This window comes from Uloborus diversus, chromosome 2, assembly GCF_026930045.1.
Source record: "Uloborus diversus isolate 005 chromosome 2, Udiv.v.3.1, whole genome shotgun sequence".
NCBI classification, from domain to species: domain Eukaryota; kingdom Metazoa; phylum Arthropoda; class Arachnida; order Araneae; family Uloboridae; genus Uloborus; species Uloborus diversus.
Genome location: NC_072732.1, coordinates 56,109,516 through 56,132,425, shown reverse-complemented (window position 1 = coordinate 56,132,425; position 22,910 = coordinate 56,109,516). Strand labels below are relative to the sequence as shown.

The 22,910-nt window shown below is 32.9% G+C and overlaps 1 protein-coding gene across 1 annotated transcript in view; it reads left to right on the top strand.

Annotated features, from left to right (window-relative positions):
* Positions 1-22,910, top strand: part of LOC129216325 (myotubularin-related protein 13-like) — a 60,029-nt gene that overhangs the window by 18,850 nt on the left and 18,269 nt on the right. The window contains exons 7-16 of the mRNA XM_054850536.1: positions 475-583; positions 2,751-2,864; positions 5,004-5,081; positions 5,266-5,379; positions 14,613-14,741; positions 14,839-14,937; positions 16,697-16,851; positions 18,499-18,664; positions 18,750-18,899; positions 19,002-19,070. Coding sequence (XP_054706511.1) covers positions 475-583; positions 2,751-2,864; positions 5,004-5,081; positions 5,266-5,379; positions 14,613-14,741; positions 14,839-14,937; positions 16,697-16,851; positions 18,499-18,664; positions 18,750-18,899; positions 19,002-19,070 — 1,183 coding nt within the window. The remainder of the gene's footprint in view (positions 1-474; positions 584-2,750; positions 2,865-5,003; positions 5,082-5,265; positions 5,380-14,612; positions 14,742-14,838; positions 14,938-16,696; positions 16,852-18,498; positions 18,665-18,749; positions 18,900-19,001; positions 19,071-22,910) is intronic.

The window sequence follows — 22,910 nt, the reverse complement described above, 5'->3', positions numbered from 1 at the left end:
TTTTTTGTGGAATGGCCCTTTTATTTAAAAAAATATTGAAAGCTTTCTAACTAGTTTGATTTATTTAAGACTTGTTGTGATGATGTCATACACATATACACTAATTAGAAAATTTATAATACAGTATAATCTTGATTTAACGATTGTCAAGAGACAGGGAAAAGTTATTGCTAAATCAAGGAAATAGTTAAATCGAGAAGCTTAGCCATTCAATGCTGTCAAATCTGGACAGAGAAATGTATCATTAAATTGAGGAAATCATTAAATCGGGTATCGTTAAATCAAAGTTATACTATAATTTGCTTGTAAAGTTTGGTTTCATTCAGACACATTGATCAAGTTCTTATGTGTAAATGGCATCCAAGTATTAACGATATTTTCATTTATTATTATTTAAAAATATTTCTTAAATTGTGTTTTGTGTTAGATTTATTTAAAAATGACAAAATTTATTGATACAATTCAATTTTTCAGTCATGTATATATACCTTTGTTGCCGTCAGCTTTAATAGAAGTATTGAGCACACCAACTCCTTTCATTATGGGTGTTCATTCTTCATTAAAAGGTGAAGTTTTAGATTTGGTAAGTAAAGAGTTTGAAATTTCCTTACCTTGACAATTATTTTTTGTGTTTCAACTATTTATTTTTTCATGATAGAACACATTTTATTTATCAGAATTGTGCTCCCAAAAGCACTTTCTGGTAAAAATTGCTCTTGTGTGCACCAAAATGGAGGATTTCTACATGAACAGGTATATCGCCCAAAGTATCATTATCATTGCAGATTTGCCATCTCTCTATTTCGGCTGGACTCCCGTTTTTCTGCTGAAGCTCCCTCTTTACAAGTTGTTTCTCTCTCATTATATTATTGATTTTCTCTATTGTTAAAAATTCAGTTTAATATTTAGGTATTTGAGTGAAACTTTGGTAACGAAGTGTATTGCTTCACGATCATTTGTTGCAATATTTTACTACATGAGGTAATGTTGACAACTGGTACTTGCATCATGATTAAAATCACTGATTCAGATCATTGACATCTTGAATTTTTATAGCTAAACAAATGCTGTTTTTCTTGCTATGAATTAATGATTGCACTGTTCTAATTCACATGACATTGATCAGGGTTCTGCACAGAAGAAATTTGGGTTCGCTAACGGACCTTTCACAAAAATACGATCAATCAAAATGAATCCTTCACAAAATTCTGATCCACCAAAACGGACATTTCACAAAATTCTAATAAAAAAAAACGGATCTTTCACAAATTATTTATTGTAAAAGCAAATCGGAAATCAAAATAATGGCTAATTTTTCAAACGAAATGTCCGCATAAAATTCCAGTGATGCTTACAGCATATTATTTCTGTGATGATTACACATTGTGCAAGCAATAAATCACTAATGCTACCAAATATAGCGCTTGTTTTGTTTCCTTAAACAATTAACGAACTTAAGTTACTTGTTTTTATAGCTTGGCTTGTTTCTTTTATTACAGCAGAATCAAAACAGTCGGCAAAATGCTAAATAACAGTGTTAAACCTTTACAGGGAATTTATTGGAAAATATTCCTAACATTTTACCAGCCTGGCAATTTTTGCGCCTTTATGGTGTGATGTTTTAACGTTATCTTGAGAAGAAATTATATTAGTTTTGAACTTTTGATGCTAACAGGGGTGCTAGTAAACCGGTAATAAACCGGAATTCTTATATTTTTTCCTGTGTCAATACCGGGAATCTGGTATTGCCCGTTATGCTACATCTCCGCACCTCCTTTTTTTCTTTTTTTTTTTTGCTCTGAATTTTCGGCGAATATGTCGGTGGTTATTTGTAATATTTATCATGTAAACCTTTTAAAATGCAATTCTAATGTTTTTTTTACTTAACCTGTTTTATCCCAATTTATTTATTTTTCTCAAATTTGAGAAGAATATTATTTTTAAAGATTAATTAAATCCTCAGCTGTCCTATAAGTAGGACAGTGGGATAAAATGGGTTAAATAAACTCTTTTATTCGCAGTTTTTTACTTTTGATGCCTTTATTTTGAAAAACGCGATCTCTTTGCATCCGGTATGATAATCGAACCTTACTCATTTTTCTTGCTAACTAAACTTTGTTAGAAAGCAAACAAATGAAAATTCTCTTTATTTTTATTGACATCATTAGTTTAAACGGGATTCTGTGTTCTGGTGTGAACGGAATTCTGTGTGGAGAGGTGACCATCTCCTGGAGAGCGATGCCTCCCCAATGCTATGAAAACCTTCTAAAAATAATAATCTCCCCAGAAAAGAGAAAAAATACCACAAAACTCCCAACAAATTAGTATTTCAATACCCTAGTTTGCATCATGATCCCCCCCCCCCCCCCAATGCATTTATAAATTTTAAAATCTTGTTTCTAAAAAATTATTTTTTTTTACACACACACACACACACACAAAAAAAAAAAAAAAAAGATCTTTCACAAAAATTTTTGATTTTTCACAAAATTTTATTTTTCACAAAATATTTATTTTTCGCAAAAACGGGCCTTCTGAAAACCCCTGGACAGATCCCTGTTGATGTTGCTTTGAACTTAAGAAATTTTTTGAATGTTCAAAATCATGTTTGTACGTGTTTCTCAACTATTGTCAGGTATGAATAATGAGCATGTAACTTTTAAAATATTGTGTTTACCTTTTCTGCTTGTTTCTACAGTTCAGAATAAATATGCAGAAATTGCTAAACTTAGCATGTTATTATTTTGCAGTTAGATGTGCTTGTTATTGATCTGGATGGTGGATCCCTTGTAGTTCCTGATTGCATTAACGTTTCAAAGCTTCCTGAACCTTTGAGTTCCCAACTATATTCTCATTTATGTGGGGTAAGCATTCATTTGGTTTACTGAAATTAATTCTCTAATAATATTTTTCGATCTTACATCCAAAGTGTCTTATATACTAGGTATACCCCACTCTCCCTAATGGCAAGGGCGCACCCCTCAATATCATGGAGACCCCCTCCCCCTAAAGCTAGAGCCTTCCCAACATGAGAAAAATACGCCTCAAAACAACCTCTCTAAAAATTTCAATGGCACAGTCTGCGCCATGACCCCCTACTAGGTAGGCACCCCTATATATACCTAAAAAGTATCTAGGGTTTTGGTAAAAAAAATTGGGTCTGTTTACAAGCTTTTCACAAAATTACAAGCTTTTAAAAGATTAGTTTTCACAAAATTAAGCTTGAGAAATGTATCTTTCATTAAGTTACCAACTCTAGAAATAATCTAAAAACAAAATCCAGCAAAACTCATTGCTAAAATATTTCTCTTTTGTAAGCATATTTTTTCAATTGTTACTGCACTAGTAACTTTTTTCTCTTTTGAATTTTACAAAACTCAATGGGTTAACCGTGGAATAAGTTTACCATTAAATTTCACAAAACTCAATAAGTGTTTTCACAAAAATCAAAAAAAGGAGTTTTTGCAAAAATACCTGGAATGATATAAACCTCCTGGAACTCGCCAGGAAAATGCTGGTCTATCAGAAACTTCATCCAAAAAAGAACAAAAAGTCTCAGTTTTTTGCAAAAATGGGAATGCCTTTAACTACGTTTTGAATTTGGAGGAATTGTCTGAGAGTTAAAAAAAAAAAGAAAACTAGGTTTATTTTAAAAAAGTTGTCAGAAACATTACACATACTGTAACTTTGATTTAGCGATACCTGATTTGACGATTTCCTCAATTTAATGAAACATCTCGCTGGTCCAGATTTGATAGCATTGAATGTCTATGCTCCTAGATTTAATGATAACTTTTTCCAATCCCTTGACAATCGTTAAATCGAGGTTATACTGTAATTCAAATGTTCTAGTATAGTTCATTGGTATTACAATTGGTACCAGTTTTTGGTCACTCCACTTATATGGTCTGCTTTGTAAAACCCAGAAAATTTGAAACAAATCTCTGTTCTTATGCCTATATATACAATGCCTATACGGTCACAACCTCTTCCATATTATCAATTGTGATCACTTTAAAAGTTGTGTTTAGCCCAATTTAGAAATGCTTTTGTATTCTTACTTGAGGGCTTATCAAACTTTACTCTCAACTTGCAATTAAATGTTCCTCTAATGCTATCCAGATGGCTAAGTGAGCACTTAAACCACAGGAGATCTTTGTCTGTGGCTGCAGTGACTAGATAAAAGCTCTTGAGGAACAATGTAACCATGAACTGTACAAAAACTCAAATGCACAAGGCAACTCCCGACTCTTTTCAGGATCTCTTTTGTTAATTATTGTAAGTTTCAAAGTTTTTTTCTTGGCAGAAAAATTAAGAAGCTTTCCTCTTTTTCTTTCATGAGAAGTGTTGCTTCTCCTTTTTATTGTATTTGATGTAGAAAAGAAATCTTGAAATGGAAAAATGTTGTTATTATAATTAGTGCAGTTGAAAACACTACTGCACATGCTTAGTTACATTAAATTAATTAACATTTCTTTTTGTCTTCTATTTGATATTTTTTACTCAAATACACGCAAACCCTGAAAATATAATCAGACCCTATTGTTTCTGTAATTATAATTCCCCTGAATTTTGTGGGTTATATGAATGTAAAAGTTTATTCAAATTGATTGAAAAGCAACCATATTTGGATTATTTTTTATCAGTGATGGAGTAATGGTGCCAAAAAATGTGTTTTGTTTTCATTTTGATTTAAAATCATATTCTTTTCCCCTATATCTAACGATTGAATATATTTCTTGCTTTTTCCTTTCTTCAATATTTAAAAAAAAAAAAAAAAAAAAAAAAAAATCTGGAAACTGTGCAACATCTTTTTATTAGATCAATCAACAAATCTGATACTAATTTATTGATTTTCAATATTTTTTTAACATTTTCCCTTTTTGCGTCTCTTCTCTTGTCTTGTTCGCCAAAAGTTTTGTTTCAAAAACATGTAATATGAGTCATACTTTTTTGTAAAATGATTTTCAATGGTATAATCTATCAATAATTTTTACTATCAGGTTTTACGCCCTGAGCTCAGAACTGCCGATGATGCATTTCCCCCTTCACAAGCCAAACCTTCGCAACCACACATGCTTGTAAGTTATAAATTCAGTAATGCCTTACAATAACTGAGTTAGTGATTTATTTATGTTAATCTTACCATAATGTCTGAGTGGAATAAATTTTATTATGTTTTCCTTTCTATATGTTTGGTTTTGATTATTAGACAATTGTTTTGTTTTCCTTAAAAATTTTATTAATATTCTTTTAATATTTTAGGATAAAGAAATTCGAGCTATTTTTCTTCGTGCATTTGCCCAGTTACTTCAAGGTTATCGTTCATGTCTTACAATCATTCGCATTCATCCTAAACCTTTTATTGCATTTCACAAGGTATCTAACTTGTTTTATGAATTTTAAAATTTGAAACATTCTATTAATTTTCTTGAATGATATAAAGCTGTATAAGATGTTTGCAAACATTGAAATTTTGTAAATTCCGCTGTCAAAGCATAAAGTTCTATTCTCAACGAACACTAACGATTTTCTTTTCACTAGCTCTTTAGTAGTATTTTCAAATTATGTGCTTCCTTTTAAATGTTAATGAATGTACCTACAATCTGAAGTGCATGATTTGCAAAGGTTATCTCAAATAGATGTTAGAAAAATGATGGTTTCCAACTTTTTTTTTTCTTTGGCCACCCCTATAATGCAGATGCCCGCTTTGAAGATATATAATTCATATTACTCCAAATATGAATGCATTTTCAGATGGCATAACCCTAAAATAACATTAACTTTATTTTAAGACTCTTTCAAACAATAAAATAGTCAAGAACAGGAAGGGAAAAAAATGATCATGTAAAAAAAAGAAATCCATGAAATTCAGAGCAATTAATCATTTATTCTTGGATTACTCCCTGAAACATGCGAAATGTTCCTAGTGGGGCATGTACTCCATGATGGAAAACTTTGCCCTGCAGAATCTTTCCTCTACATTGGAAGAAGATTAAAATTGTAGTTCTGAAACAAATGGAGGTCTAGTCTCTGCCCATACGTAAATAGCATGCGTTAATCATGACGTCATCGCTCGGATGCTTCGTAACGAACCCTAGCAACTTACGCACTTACCGTACGTATAGTTATTGTCGTAGTCTCTGCCCAAAAATACCGGAAGTCCGTTAATATTCACTGGGATAACGAACGTACGGTAAGCATTAAACCACGCCTTTTTTCCTGTCCCTATAAGCCAATGGAAAATTAGGATCGCTGGCATGAGAACACTCAGGAGACGAGGCTAGCCTCAGTTGTTTTGTTTTGATTCTCCTTTGGACGTCTGCTCCCAATCACAGAAACATGGAAAAAATGTTCTTATTGTTACTTACACCACTCGGGTACCCAAATCAGAAAAAAGGGGACACAAAAGAAGAAACCTTTTGACCTAAGAACCATAATGATAATAAAAAAGAGCATTTTTGTTGGAGTTTTTACCATTTTTTTGGAGCATTAAGTAACAAGTTCCTAAAAATTAAAATAAGAGCTAGCGAAGAAAACAAAGCAATGGAAGGTTCTAATTAAATTCATTTCTAATATTTCTTCATTGATCTGTCAACATAATGAAATTACAAAATATTCCTAATGTAGTGAAATATCATTCTTTGAAACATTATTTTGAATAGTTTTGTACATTATCAAAATAGCTTTAACACTATAATATTTTTTAAGAATTTCACTCAAAATACTTATGTGCCAGATCTCAAATGAAAAACAGGCACTTCTGGCCCCATGGACATATCCACCGGGGGGGGGGGGTGAGCAAGGGGGGGGGGCATTTGTCAATGAGTTTGAAAATGTATACATCTTCAGAGTCCATTTAAAAAAAAAATTATTGGTGTTGAGTGAATACTGCTGTCATTTTAAAATTACATTGCTTCTAAAATCTTGGCGGGAGGGGGGAGGGCTAACAGACCAGTCCGCAAATTGTCCAAATTATGGCCCTGCCCAGGAGGACCCTGAACTTAAATCTTTGGGAGGGGAAAAAAGTCTCAAATATTTGCCGAATGGAACGCTACAAATGTTGTCGCTGAATGAGGATAATTTTGCCAATTTTGCTGAATATCAGAAAAATTTGTCGAATAAGGAAAATTTTGGGAGGTCACAACGACTTCGCATTGGGGCTCTCCTGGGCCTGCCCTCTCCTTTTATGTTGAGATGGTGACACTCTTGTCTGGCCCTGATCAAGGATTGGGCCAACCAGGCTCTGATCTATAAATTTTGGGTCCCCCTGGCAAAAAATTAGCAGAGCCCCTAATTGCCTACTGGAGTTCTACGCCACTGAAAGCCAGGGGCCCCTTCAGTATAGTGAGCCGCCTCGCGCTGCGGGTAAGTAGATCTGGAGCTGGGGCTAACTGAGCCCAGGCCCAATTAGTTTAGAAACTCTTCTCTCTTTAAATATCCAATAAATGAGATTTAATTTGTATTTATTAGGATTTACATATGCAATTATGAAAAGAAAAATAATTGCTAAAATGTTTTTTCGTGAATTTCTTTCTATTAGTAGCTTGAAAATCAAAACATCATTCAGAACAATTTGCATAACAGATTATCTGATAGTCGATAATATTAATTTCTGTGACTGCCTGTCACTAACCGCATCTCCTCTGGACTGGAAATGTCTGCCAAGTCAATACTGGTACTGTTGAATACATCAAATTTTGGATTCCCCGTACCAACCATTTTTTTCTAAACTGTTGGATGGAGACCTGAAGACAGCTGTTTTTTGATCCAGGCCAGAATACGAGCAATCTCTGGTCCAGCACTCCCAGAGGTATTAATTCTTTGAAGGACTTGGACTGCAACATATTTAACTTGCCCCAGTCACCATTAACAAACGCGGAAGATCTTTGACCGGCTGGCATCAGACTTGGGACCCTTCGCGTAAGCAGGAGTCCTCCCCCAAGAGCAAAAGCACCCCCCCCCAATACCTCTCAAATCCCCCCCCCCCCTCCCTTAGAAATTCTATTGGCGCAGTTTGTGCCATGACCCCTTCCAGGTGGGCACCCTGAGTTAAGAGTCTGACACCTTACCGGTACGGCCAACACACCCCACTGTCGGATACGGGTTGTTCATCTCCGTATTTTATTGCACCCTGTCTCACCCCTCTAAACCTTGAGGGGCCGGATATCGAGTACTGATTATGCCTTTAGGATATCCAAGGATGTCATGATACCCTAAAAAGCATAAAATCTTTGAGGCGGATGACAACCGGGTTGGCGTGCAAAGCGTGCAAGGGGGTGGGGGCCCCCTAGTCTAAACTATTTATTTCTGTTTCTGTAACTATCTTCTCCGGATTGGCCGTGTCTACCTGTACCATTGGATACAGGGCAACTAGCGGAAGCCACATGGCCGGATTTAGAGGAGGGCAGGCGGGGCTACTGCCCCTGGGCCTCCACAACAAAGGGGCCTCCACAATAAATTTTTTACAAAATATCCTAATTTTCACGAGTCGAAAATATCGGACATATACACACATATATATCAAAATATTCGGATATATATCAAAGTATATTCAGTAAATTACAACTGTAATTTGCTGAATATACCTTGCCTCGCGTTCAATCTTAGAGTTGAACCGAACCATTGCTTCGGTCACTCGTCTGGTCTGCTAATTCTATATTAGCTACCAGTTTGTTTCGCACTCTTGGCTTCCTTAAGAGGTTTTCCATCTCCAGCTCAGTCACTTTCCTATGCCGAGCTGATGAGTGCTAATAAGCACGAAACTGCAGTCCTCGGCTGGAAATGACTGATCTGGCGGTGTATTTCACGTATATATCAAAGTATCGGATATTTTTGAAAATATGATGATCTTTTCAAGCCCTGATTAGGGGCCTCCACTCCTTCGTTGCCCGGAGCCTCCACACTTCCAAATCTAGCCCTGGGAAGCCATTTCCACTCTTTAACACCTCTCTAAACCTTTAGGGGCCTCCATTCCAGAGGATATCCAGGGATGTCTCGACATCCCTAAAATCATTAATAGTCACCTGCTGCAAGTGGCTTTGAGTCCCCACAGGTGGCAACCGGGGGTTTGCGAGCTAAACGAGCAGGGGGCAGAGCCTCTAAAATTCCATTACAACTATACTGCAGTTTGTACAGAATATGTTTTAATATTCCTTTTTATAATAAAATGACAGCTTAAGTAAAGAAATTTGTTCGAAGGAATACAAATAAAGTGCATATTGAAGAAACAACGATGTACATTGATGTAAATGTGCATTTATTGGTTCCGCAACTATGTAAAATTTTGTGATGTGTATTATGGGAATGATGATATGTAGTGAAGAACATGAATTCCAGATCCATCAATTGGGTGGTAAGGGGACCCTTTGGATTTTATAAACAATCAAATTTGGCATTATTGTGTACGCATTTTATTGTTTTTTCCCTATATAATCCATTGAGCACAAATCTTTAGCCTTCCCCCCCTCCCATGGAAAATTGTGAAATGAGACCCTATTGTAGCTTGAGGGGGTCCTACGGAAGTATACATGTGCACCTGAGCTTACAGCTATTATGTGCAAAGTCTATGATGGCTGCTGAGTGCTGAATTTGCTGCTTTGAGTGTTCAACATGAAGAACCAGAAATATTGGAATGCATCAAAAGACAAGTATTTCAGGAGTCTTATACAATGTGTTGAATAGTTTAGATGCAAAGTTTGTCAAACTTTTTTTTCTGTCCAAAATATTCAGATTAACCTCACAGGAATGAAACATTGCTTTCCGTCAGCAATATTACCAGCTCATTTGCTCTTTCATCATTATGGGATTACTAACTAATTTACCTCATCATTTGGCAAACACAACATCATTTTTAATTCCTAGCATTCATTTATATTTATTCATGGGAGTGAAGTAAAAGGTCTTGCAGCTTGGCCCTAGAAACATTGTTGTTTATTTTATTTGCACAAATTAATATTATTCGACACGCAAATGGAGCATATCAAATAAATAAATAAATAAATAAATAAAATTCTCAACCTGACCGTCTCAGATTTTCATGAAAGTTTTAGAAACCCTACTCTCTGACATCTTAAATGTAACAGTAAAACCCCTCCTAACGGCCACCCCTCTGATGTGGACAATATTTTATTCTCCGATTTCAAGGAAAATAACATTATTAAATCTCTGTCCTGCGGACACCCCTCTTTTGCTGACAAAAAAATTGTCCCGTTAGTGTCTGTATTAGAGGGGTTACTGTACATAATTTTTAAAAAACTTTCATACTTGATTAGTAATTAATTTCTGAAAGTTGTTAAAATGCACAGCACTTTTTTTTAACTTGCTGGCAGTGCTTAAAATTTTATAATTCAAGCTTTATGAGAGCTAGAGCTGTATTATAGCTCACTTTGAAGAGAAAAACATGCACTTCAGTTGAATGTGTAATTTAAATACTTTTCGGAAAAAAATTCTCTTTCCTAAATTTTTCAACTTAAAAAAAATGAGAATAGTGTCATTTTATAAAAAATAGCATGATTTTTACTGTATTTTAGTGAATAGGGCCAAAAATGTTCAGAGTGGGACTACAACAAAATTTTAAAAAGTACACTATTTTAAAATTATTGGAATAAAAAAATGTTTAACTTAACAATCAGAGATGAAAGATCATGAAATTATCTTTAAAATGCGCTATTGTACAGCTATGTAGCTAAAAAAAAAAAAAAAAACTTATAACTAGTGATGTGCAGGATCGTTAAAAGTTCAGATCTGCGGATAGGGATCACTAGTGTCTAGATCCGTGAGAACTTCTTGTGGGTCAGTACACGCAAGAAACTGAAAGCAGGTAAATTTTAAATCGTGGAGCAGCAAAGAAATTGTTATTACTCGAAAGCATAAAGGTGTAACATTGTACTCAAAATTTTCTTTTATGTAAACAAGATTATAACTCCTACTTGGAAATTCCTAACAAATATTAAACGCAGAAAATTTCATTCTTTCAACTAGTGCCAATATTTAAACGCACATATATAAGATCTCACTGTTAAAACTGCGAAAAACGCTAAGTTGGTTTTTAATTAATATCTTCATTAATTCATAGGTGTCCACCAAGGGAAGGTCAGTCTACGGTATTGAAAATTTTAGGAGGGTTGTTTTCAGGGTTTTTTTTCTCTGTTGTATTTGGGGAAGAGGTGGACACCCCTGGCTAATTAGTGTTACAAAGACGAGACCAAGCTAAGAACACTTTCAATCAAGTCACCTTTTGAGCGTAAAAAAAGGAACAAAATTGTTTCATCTGTTTGGGAGTTACGATTCCACAAACACACACAAATATACATGTCAAACTTATCTCTTTCCTAATACAGTCGGGGTTTAAAAATTAACTTATTTAATTTCTGAAATGATACCTTATTAATTAACTAAATGAAAACTCATAACTTACATAGAATTTAAGAGTGTTTCATACCTATCTATATTTAGAATTCAAATATGTGTTGAAATTCAAGAATATAAAAGATTTTAAGATCCGTAAAAAACATAAGGATACAAATTTTTATCTTCCCTCGGATATCCGGCATATCACTAGTCAGGACTTTTGAAAGTCAATTTTTTGCAAAAATTATCCTACAATATTTGCTGCAACTGTTCTGAGCCCACTCTGAACATTTGGGATGCATTCATTATAATACATTTCAAAAAAAAAACCTGAATTTTTGAGACACAATGTCAAAATTCGAAATTGTGAAAAATATTTTTACCTGAAATATTTGTGTTGTTACATATCAAAGTAAGGCACATGCAGTTTACTTTAAAATGAGCTATTATGCAACTCTGAAGCTCCCATAAACTTGAGTTAGGTATAACATTTCAAAACGCTGCCAGGAAAATAGTGTTTAACAAACTCAGACATTAATTACTGATCAATTGTGTAAGATAGTTTTTTTTTTTTTAAATTTATATACATTTGAAGTGTCAGAGAGTAGTAGGATTTCTAAAAGTTTCTTGAAAATCTGAAACGATCAGCTTGAGAATTTTGTTTTTTTTATTGCTTGGTTTATGACCCACTTATTACCTGTCGGAAAATAATTAATCTGTACGAACAAAATCAACAGCTAATTTCGTAGGGCCATGGTGCAAGATGTTTTACTTCACTCTTATCAATAAATATAAATGAACGCTAAGAGTTAAAAATGATGTTGTGTTTGTAGTATGACGAAGAATATAGTACTCGCAAATTAGCTGGTAATCCTCTATACAGGAGGGAAAGCAATGTTTCACTTCTGTGGCGTTCATCACTTAACTTTTGATCTATTTATAAAGTTCGACAAACCTTGCATCAAAAATATCCAACGCGTGTGATGATCCTTCAATACTTTTCTTTCGATAAGTTCCAATAGTTCATCAAGTTTCACAAAACTCAATGTGCGGCGAATACAGCAGCCATCTTTGTTCTGACTCTTGAACGTACGTACGAAAGGTTTACGCCAGAAAAATCATGGCGTTAATTTACCGTACGTTCGCTTTTCAGCAGCTGCCTTTTGCGTCCGGTAAGAAAGGGCAGAGACTAGCGAGTTTTGTTGCGTACGTAAAAGTGACGTCACGGGTGGGTGTTGCATGCATTAAATTTTTACGTATTGGGCAGAGACTAGGCCTCATGGAGCGTGTTTGCAATTGTGAAGCAGAAATTCCAACACGAACAAAGCTATTTACAACTGAAGAGCTCGGGGCAAGAATGTGATATGCCACATGATGTGAATTTTTCAGTAGGCCAACTTCCAACTTATAAAAAAATATTTTTAGAATTTTTTAAAGGTGTTATACATTCTATATTCTCTGCAATACTAAAACTAGATATGTTTTTCTCCAAATGACATAATCCATTGTCATGTTTATTTCATTTTAGTTATGAGAAAGAAAAATTTTGATTGAAAAGTCACTCCTTGTGGCTGCCCCGAGCCCTTCAACTTCAGAGATCAAACATTCTGTGCCAGAAGGGGGAGGGGGATCTATGTAATGAATACATAATGCCTTATCTGCATCAAATGAATCCAGTTTGGATAATTGAAAAGTTCAAAATTTGAAATGCCTGAGCTAATTTTGGGCATGAGAAAGTTTGGTGTTGCAGAAAACAAGATTACTGCTGTAAAGTTTTTTTTTTTTTTGTTTTGGCTGGCAATTTTCTCCTTGTTTACCAGTCATCAATAATGAAAAAATAGACAAATACATTAATTAATAAGTACAAGAATAAACTTGAAAGTAAAGAAAATGAAGCTAATACATAAACAAAATAAAACTGAGTCCCTCAAATGACTAAAAAATTGATAAAATTGATTAGATGAAATAATGGATCTGGGAAGATTTTTTTGGTTAGCTTATGTTTTTAATGAAAAGTGCCTTATTTAAATTGAATGCTGATTGATAAAACAGCTGGAAGAAGACAATAGACTTAAACTTAGTAGTGTGGCAGCAACATCTTTTCTCTTTTGTAATGCATTGCTGATTGCTGAATCAAAAGGATTTGTGCAGGTTTCAAAGAGTTGAATGCCAAATTCAACCCTATTTGTGTATATTTTAGGTGGACGCCTTGTTGCTTTGAACATTAGAGATTCTACAATGGCACATTTTAAAAACTTTTGATAAAAATGATCTTTATAAAGAGGAATCTCATTTTTGGGGATTTGGCAATTTTAGGCAATACTCTACATTTTGCAATATTATATACAGTCAAACCTCGCTATCGCGACACCCGGATTTCACGACACTCCGGATGTCACGTCACTTTTTCAAAGTTCCGAGCTTATGCCATATAATTTCAATGTTATGTGGCTCCGGATTTTACGACAGTTTTTTCGTGCAACTCCGGTTACGACGACGCTTCGAGCTGCGCGGACTGGACCAAATATTTCTTTGCAATCAAAAAATGTTCAGTAAAATAATGAAGACATCTGGAAATGTTTGTTGTAGGATCTTCAGACTCTGACTAGAGATTTGACCAGGCATTACACCTCAAGAATAGTGGGGGGCGAATAGATAAGTTCTAAAAGGTACAGGTTTCAGACTTTGACAAGAGAGACAGTAGAAAGGAATTCAAAGCAGGTGGATTGCAATACTGGACGAGAAGCTTCTCCCATGAGAGAAAAAGAGATAAGGGGCTCCTCATTAGATTGAAAAGGGAAACACAACTCTTAAAGTGGATAAAAGGATTAGAAAGGGAAAGGTGGGGCTTAGCCGTCAAAATCTTAATTTCGTGTAAGAAGGAGTGTGACAAATATTATTCAAAAATTTATCAAACATTTTATTGGATAAGAATTGTAGAATTGGAAAAAAAAAGAAAAAAAATTTTAGTAATAAGTGAAGTTTTTTTTGGATAATTTTTGTTATATTCACCAATAATTCAAATTTTCATTAGTTATATGTAATTAAAAAAATAAACTATTAATTTCTTCATTAAATCTAATTTTATGGTTAACTAATGTTTAATTATGAATTTTTTAAACTATTCCGGTTATGACGTCCCTCCGGCTATGACGACACTTTGTTGACAGTCCCAAAGGTGTCGTGATAACGAGGTTCGACTGTAGTTTCAAATAAGAAATTTGTTTTAACAATGTTAAGTGCTTATGTTATTTTTACAGGCAGCATTTCTGGGACAACAAACATTTTCTGATTGTGACTTTCTGATTAAAGTTCTAGACTGCATGTTCTTTAACACATTTGTTTCTGAAAGAGGTCCTCCCTATCGAGTCTGTGATATTTTTGATGAGGTTTGTAGATTCAAATATTGCATTCAAAAATGAAGGACAAAATATTTAAAACATGACATACTTTTAATGTGTGATTTTTTTTTTTTTTTCAATTTAGATATATGCAACTATGCAAGATGCATTAAAGGCTGAAATTAAGAATTCTTCATCAGTTCTACAACATATCCAAGAGTTAGCTCAACAACTTTATCTGAATGTGAGAATTTTGATGTTTAATTTTTTAAAAACATTTTATTAGAAAGGACTGTGTTAGATACTTAGTTTTTCTAATGATTTAGTTGTTACGGGTGCACTAGAATGGGATATTGTACTAAGAGGTTTCTCTTCCTTTTTATTTCAGAATAGTTAAGATAACGTACTTTTCTCAAAATAAAGGAATTGGAAATTTATTTTGAAAATTACTTTACATAAAGAAAGAACTATGAATTTTATTATAAAACTTTCATTGAAACCTTATTTTTCGTTTTTCGCTATAAATTTGTATCTTCAAAAAACTGGAAAATGTTTACCTTTTTTTCCTTGGAGCAAAATGAAAAATAAAGTTTTGTCAATTAAATCAGGAAAACATTTTTGATTAAATGAATGAATAAATAAATGTAAGGATTTTGAAACAATGAACCAATAAGTACAATAATTATTTTTTGTGTAAAAATAAATGAGTGAATAAAATGGTGAATGAATAAGATCATAAGTGAATGAATAAATAAGTGAGTTATTAATGAAGGAATGTAAATGAATAAGTGAATACGTAAGTGATTTAATAAATGATTGAATAAGGGAACAAAATGAACTATTTCATTTTGTCCCACCCACTTTGCCCAGCATGTTCTTGACTAAATGTACAAAAGATTTACAATTAAGCTTAGTATTAAACAAATAAACACTGCACTGGATATTTTTATGTCTCAATTAATATTTAAAATATTAATGTCAAGAACTTTATCATTGTATAATAACAAAAATAATTTTTGGCTCTAGAGCAAACTGTTATCATATGAGTATCAATTTTTGAAAATTGCTTGTATCATGATATGCTTTGATCTTCAGTGGTTACTTTTTCCTGACTGGAATAGGCTGCATATGTTATTTACATAGTTACAATATTACTGATTGGTAGTGCTAAAAGCATAGTAAATATTTTCCCTACATTCCCACTAAATACTTTGAAGTTTGAGGAAACATTTTTGTAGTTAGGAAGAGCATATTTTCAGTATGAAATTTCATAAACCACCACTGTTGTTTATTCATTTGCAGTTCTTTAACCAAATGCTTGATCAATATAGTGAAATTTTTTCACTGCATTGTTGCTGAACTTGAACTCATACAGAAATTTACATGAATTTTGCTTTTATTCTGGGTTTACTTCATTTAAAATCCTAATTATATAAATTTACTAACAAAATAAACTAGCTGATGCAAGATAATAATAATAAAAAAAGGTTATGATGATTGTATTTTTGTGTCTATAGTTTTAATGTGGTATTTTATGTTTGAATAATTTAGTTTCCTATGTATTAGTTTAATTAACAGTATTAGATAAATTTAAAAATTCTTTTCATGTTTTAAAAATGTATTCTATTACTCTTCTTCAAAACTATAAAATCTTATATTATTTATATACAGTGATGTTCCCATCAGTTTTTTTGAGGGTATACTCCCCGTAATCCATTACACACAATTTGTGTATGTGATCAAAAACATAGTATGTCATAATATGAAATTTTATGAAGCTTGAGCATATACGCTATAGGTCTAAAAAATGTTTGAGAGTATACCGCATATATGGAGTATACCCTATGGGAACACCACTGTTTATATAACTATTAAATCATGAGCTAAAATAACAAGTCGAAATAAAAGTAGTAGTAAATTTATTTGAGAGTAAAGTTGATAAATAACAGTATGCTTGTATGTATGATTCTGAAAATAAAATTTATCACATGTGTCTCTTAAAGGAAAACCCAAATCCTCAACCATATGTACAGAAAATTCCAAAACCTACGGAAGGAGCTTTTACACGAATTCATCAACCTACTTTTTCAGTCATCTGTTCAAAATTGGTCCAAAGCATCATTGATGAGGGAATGTCAAAACAGTCACTCAGGGCAAAGTAAGTAGTTTTATCACAAAAGATATATGCATATAGGGTCAGCAATAAATAAGTTTCCCACTTCATAGGGCTCTAGAATCCATTCTACAGGTCTAAATGAGATGAAATTTGAGCTGCCTGTAATTCAAATGGTGCTGAATGCATTTATTGAATAAAAAAGTTTTAATTTAAAACCCTCCTATATGTGGTGTTCACAGTGAAACATTTGATGCATTATAAATATTAAAAAATTAAAAAATTCAAGATAAAAACTTCTCAATCTACCCATGGCTCATTCAACAATGTTCTAATTGGAGAATCATTTTCTACCACTGACTGGAGTGAGTATGTTAAAATTTAAAGATCATGGCGCCTAATGCTTTTCTTTAGGCTGAACTGAGCTGCTGGTATGAAAGCCATATCGAGCAGTTTTATGTTGATTTTTTTAAGATTATTTGATATTTATAAAACATTAAATGTTTTTGTTTGATTTTTATCTCCTTGTAAGAAATAAGGGCAGTACTGAATTCACAAAAAAATATTCACTTAAATCTCCACCTAAATTTTCATTTCACTCACGCCCAACTGAATTTTGAGTAGTTTTTCCCTGCCGTCTGCATGTGCATATGTTCCTATAAATTTGTATGGATCACTTAAATATTCATTTGGACCTTCCTCGAGTTAATTATCCAGTTTTTTTTAATGAGGTATGTGTGTATATATGTATGTACGTGTGTATCTGGTCAGAGATTTTTAAACACCTATACAATCATTTTTCATGCATTAAAAATCAGAAATACCAAATACAACTTAAAAATTTAGTCAACCGTATTTTCATCCTATTTTGAATAAAAATTTAAAACAAAAAACGGTTAGAATTTCAAAAACTGAATTTTGAATGTTTTTTTTTTCAGTTCAAAATTTCAAAAGTCTAAAGGTTGTAAATCAAAATAGTACGCATCTTTTCTTTCTTGCCATCCTTAGAAATTTAATTTTCTTATGGAACTGATCAATAATATGATCTTTTGGATTTTCATATGCTTCACGCCTCTGAAAAATGTCAAGGAGTTTTTTAAGTTTTGGAAAAAAACCCTAGCAATATCTATCTGGCATAATTCAAAAACGGTATGCTGTAGAAGGTTGAAATTTAATGTGTAGTGTCTGTGGGATCTTGTATGCACCTCCCATTTTTGTTGCATTTGGATTCTTTAAAAGTGGTCGTTACATGTTTTTTTGTTACAAATTGATGTTAATTTCAACGCAAACAGAAGTTATGTCATAAGTTGGCTACCCTGTGCTGATATATCGCCAAGTTGTCAATAGAAAACAGATGCAGATTTTTGTGCTGGTTTGACGATATCAATTTTCAATGAGATTCCCATAGAATTAACATTAAAATTGGTAATGTTTGTAAAATATACCCCAGGAAATTCCGTAAAATATAAATCTGGAAAAAAAAATGAAATTTTACGCAGAACACCCTACAAAGACTTAGATCCTTGTTTCATCGCTTGACCTTACGAAGAACATGGACTCTACTTGTATACAGTGCCATTACATTTTTGGAGATTTCCAGAAACAATGTTAAAATAATGTTGTTGTTTTTTTTGTCTCAGTAATGGACATTTCTCATGAGTCACATAACCTAAATACATATAACTGTTTCAGACTCTCTGCAATTAAGCCTCAGCAGCCAAGGATAGTGCCTGTTGGACCTCAAATTCCTTCTTGGCTTGATAATCGAGGCTTAGTCACAAATAGTGCTCGTCGACTTGAAGTTCTACGAAACTGTGTTAATTGTATATTTGAAAACAAAATTTCAGATGCTAGGAAGGTAATAATTTTAATCGAATATAAGTTTTTTTTGTGATGAATGATAATTTCTCTAATTGAATGTTTTTTTTTTCATTGCATTTTAGACATTTCCAGCAGTTCTTAGAGCTTTGAAAAATAAAACTGCTCGTTTGGCTCTAACTCAGGAACTTGCTCTGCATGTAACTGGAAATAAAGCAATGCTAGAACATCAGCAGTTTGATTTAGTTGTTAGACTCATGAATTGTGCTTTGCAGGTAAGTCTAGTCAAGTAAGCTGTTTTTAGTTGTTATTTGGATGGAAAATTAGTTTTATTTTACTTTTTCGTTTTTTGATAAAGTTTTTAAAATTAATTACAGGATGATTCTTCGATGGATGAATATGGTGTAGCTGCTGCTATCTTACCTTTGGCTATGGCATTTTGCAGAGTACGTTTATTACAATTTTAATTCATTTTTTCATAAAAATAATGCAAGTCACACAAATTTAAAATGTTTTGTAGATTGAAGGGGGGGGGGGATGAATCTTGAAGCTAGAAACACTCTAATGATTTATTGACCCTACATATCACCAGAATATGATATAATTGTTGCAATAAAAAAAAAAATGTTTCTTTAAAATTAAAAAAAATAAAAGGCTGTTCCTATATTCATATTAAAAAAAATGCTTTGAAGATTATTATTTAGTGGGGTGATTTGCCAGTAGTTGACCATTTAGTGGAAATTTCTACAAGTTCTATTTAATTTCACAGGAAAAAAAAAACTGGAAAAAAATTGAAAAATTTTCTATTTGTCTATAAAACTATCAGGATCAACAGTTACTAATCATTTTTCTGTTTTGCTTACTATTTTTCAAGTTATTTGGAATAGAAGTTAAAAAGGGATATTTCCCCAGTAGTTGACCAGCGTCTGCCAGTAGTTGACCACTTTTTAAACAATGTAAAATCTGAAAACTACAGTATTAAAATCGGACTGGATGCATGCCTGTATGTACTTATGTTCCTTTGAAGGTTGCCCCTGATTGGTTGTTGGGGGATGACGTCATCACAGATGTCACATTACTTTGATGATGGTTACACGACAGTGATGACTAATAGGTTAAAATGTCGTGAAAATTTCGTGACATTTGCTGGCAAAACTAAGTCACCAAAAAATGATGCCAACTTTATATTACATCTTAAATTTCTTTCCAAGTCTATCGACTAAAAACGCATATGACATCATTGATATATGAAATGCCGAAGGCACCTTAGGCAGAGAATCTAGCCATCCTGGACCCCTCATATAATGCTTAAATATTTACTAAAAATAACGCATTGATATTATGAGTTATCAGTGTAAGTACAGTAAACTCCCAATTATCTGCAGAATAGGGTGACATGGTAATCGCAGATAAGTGAATTTCTCGGATAATCCGCAAAATAAATTAAAACCGATAGCTAAAAAAATCAACACTCGCACATACTTTTAAACTCTGCCAGCAATGACCTATTAAATTTCTAAAAGTCGCCAAATTTGGTGACATTTAGCAATTTTTCGCCAAGTTTGGTGCCAAAAATAAGTTGCCAAAAACGATGCCAACTTAGCGATATCTCTTGCCAAGTCCATAGCAGCCACTCTAAACAGATATGATATCATCGTCATGTAAGTCGCCACAAGACCCGAACGTTACCATCGACCCGTATCTAGTCAGCATAGCTGCCAGAATAATGCCTCTATATTATATAACATTACTATTAAGTAACACTTAAATGAAAAATGTGTAATAGTTTATAGGGGTGTCTAAAAAAAAATCCTTATATACGCAGTCCTAGCGGCCTATTCGCTGAACCTATCGATCCAAAATTTTAGGACAGTTATTTGAAGGAATGCATTTGAAATTGATGATTTTAAATAAAGCAGTGATCTGATGGCCGTGGTTACAATGATAGAATTTCAAAAATTTCAAATAACAACACCCACTTTTTCCTTGCACAAATTGATCAGCGTATTGATGAGCCAGAAATGCCTTTCGATCGATCAACGTGTGACAAAAATTGTTTGTTTGAAAATTTAAGCACTGAGACTGAAGAAACGCTATTTACTCAGCATTTTACATATTTTTTCCTTAAACTTTGCACATAGTGTTTAGTGGTTGGTGCTTCTACTACTGTCTTACTCTGTGAGTTATGCAAAATGCTTCGCTTTTATACTGTCACTAGGATAAAGAATTTTCATTTTTGCAGTTTTTGTCACACGCCACTCGTTACAGCACAATTTGAGGTTTTTCAATACGTGGATCAATTTTTCACAAGAAAAATGTGGATGTTGCAATTCGAAATTTCCGAAATTAATTTGCTATAACAAATTCTGTGTTAATACTACGTTGTTTATACCTTTCGCAACTAGGAGAGCAACTGTTCAGATAACCGTAACCCAAATTTTGGTTCTATTGGTTCAGCGAACAGGCGGTTAGTCAATTACCTGCAAAAAACTTTTTTTTTGAACAAAAGTAGCATTATAGTTTATCTTAAGCTAAAAAATGTTTCTAATCACTTTGGTTTCGAAAAAAAAAAGCTTTGAAACCAACATAAGTTCATTACTTGACCGTTCTGGTCAACTATTGGCATTAATTGCATTTTATACAACCAGTAGTTGACCACCCCTCAATCCCAGCATAAATGATTAGTAAAATAATGCAATTTTTTTATTTACTTAGTATAAACATGGATGATCAGTATATATCAGTAAATGAACCTGAAAAATAAAATTTAACGTCGAGGAATAAGATTTAACATTTCATCTCATGGCAATTCTCACTAGTAAACAAAGTGATTTTATTGAAAAATTTTATGTGTCTTTGTAATTGTACTGTCCATGCTGGTGGTCTCCATGCGAAACTTTAGTTACAACTATAAATTATAAGAGAACACTTCATGGGATGCTATTAATTAGTTCCAGCAATCAGATTAAAAATATCTACTTACAGTAAAACCTGTCTACAACAATACTGTTGGGACCTGAAAAAAATATTGTTATAGACAGGTTATCATTATAGACAATTTGCTTATTTATGCTGACATTTTGCTGGGACCAAGGAAAATATTGCTATAGACAGGTTTATTGTTATAGACAGTATTGTTATACTCAGGTTTCACTGTAGTTAAGATAATTCACAGATTCATTATACTGAAGACTGGGTATACTTGATCCCCTTTTTTGTTGGAGTTAATATCTGCGTGTGGGGTATATTGCTATCACATATGTTTTCTTGCCTTTGTTTCATACAATTTGGCTTTCCCCATCTTTTGAGCAGCTGGTGCTTGAAAGTAATTAGCACCCATTATCTTCAGTACTGAATTTTGTTCCATTCCTTGCACTACTAGTTTGAGCACCCACAAAGGAAAATAAACAAAAACAACAACAAACCGACACATTTTCCAAAATTGATCAAAATATGTAAATATGTCCCTACTGCCATGCTAAGCTCAAACGTGGTATGTGCAGGAGAACTCAAAATGAAAAATTGATGATTAAAGTTTTGCAACTCAATTTGTGACTTAATTACACGTTCAACTCGCGATAGTCATTTCGTAAATAATTTATCTAACCTACATAAGAGCGTATTTTCTTAAAAGTCTTTATTTAAAATGAATGAATGTAGTTACAATAAATTTTCTCTTCAATAACGTTTTCATATACTAGGTTAGTTTCGCTGTAAGTGAATATTACTCGTCATGTTTAGGGGTATCTGCACAGATACGACAAAAATAGCTTAGTAAAATGTGCTTAATGTATTATTAAATTATACTGAAAGCATCTGCTTTATTTGAACTTAGCTGTCGCTTTATTTTGTTAATACAAATGTAACAGAATCTGCCTTCTAAAAAATACCGTTTTCAAAATTTCAGACATTTAAAACTGTAAACTATAATAATTTTCTGTTCTTTATATTCAAAGAATGTGTTGCATTTTTATGCTATCATTTATGTTTTTTTTTCTTTCTAGATTCATTTTTTGAGGACATAATTTTGACAGCAGACAATACTTAAACAAAAATATAATTGACTGTAGTTTTAAATGCTTTTTTTTTTTTTTTGCATAAAAGAGTTAGTTATAAATATTTTATATGCATTTCAGTTTTAAGAATTTGTATTTTAACTAAAAAGCTGAATATTTACTTGAACATTTATGCAAAGTTGTATTAGTTTTTATTATTGTCTTATATCAACTATTCAATCAATAGGTGAACTAAATTTTAGTACTCAGTTACAACAAACTGCTACATTA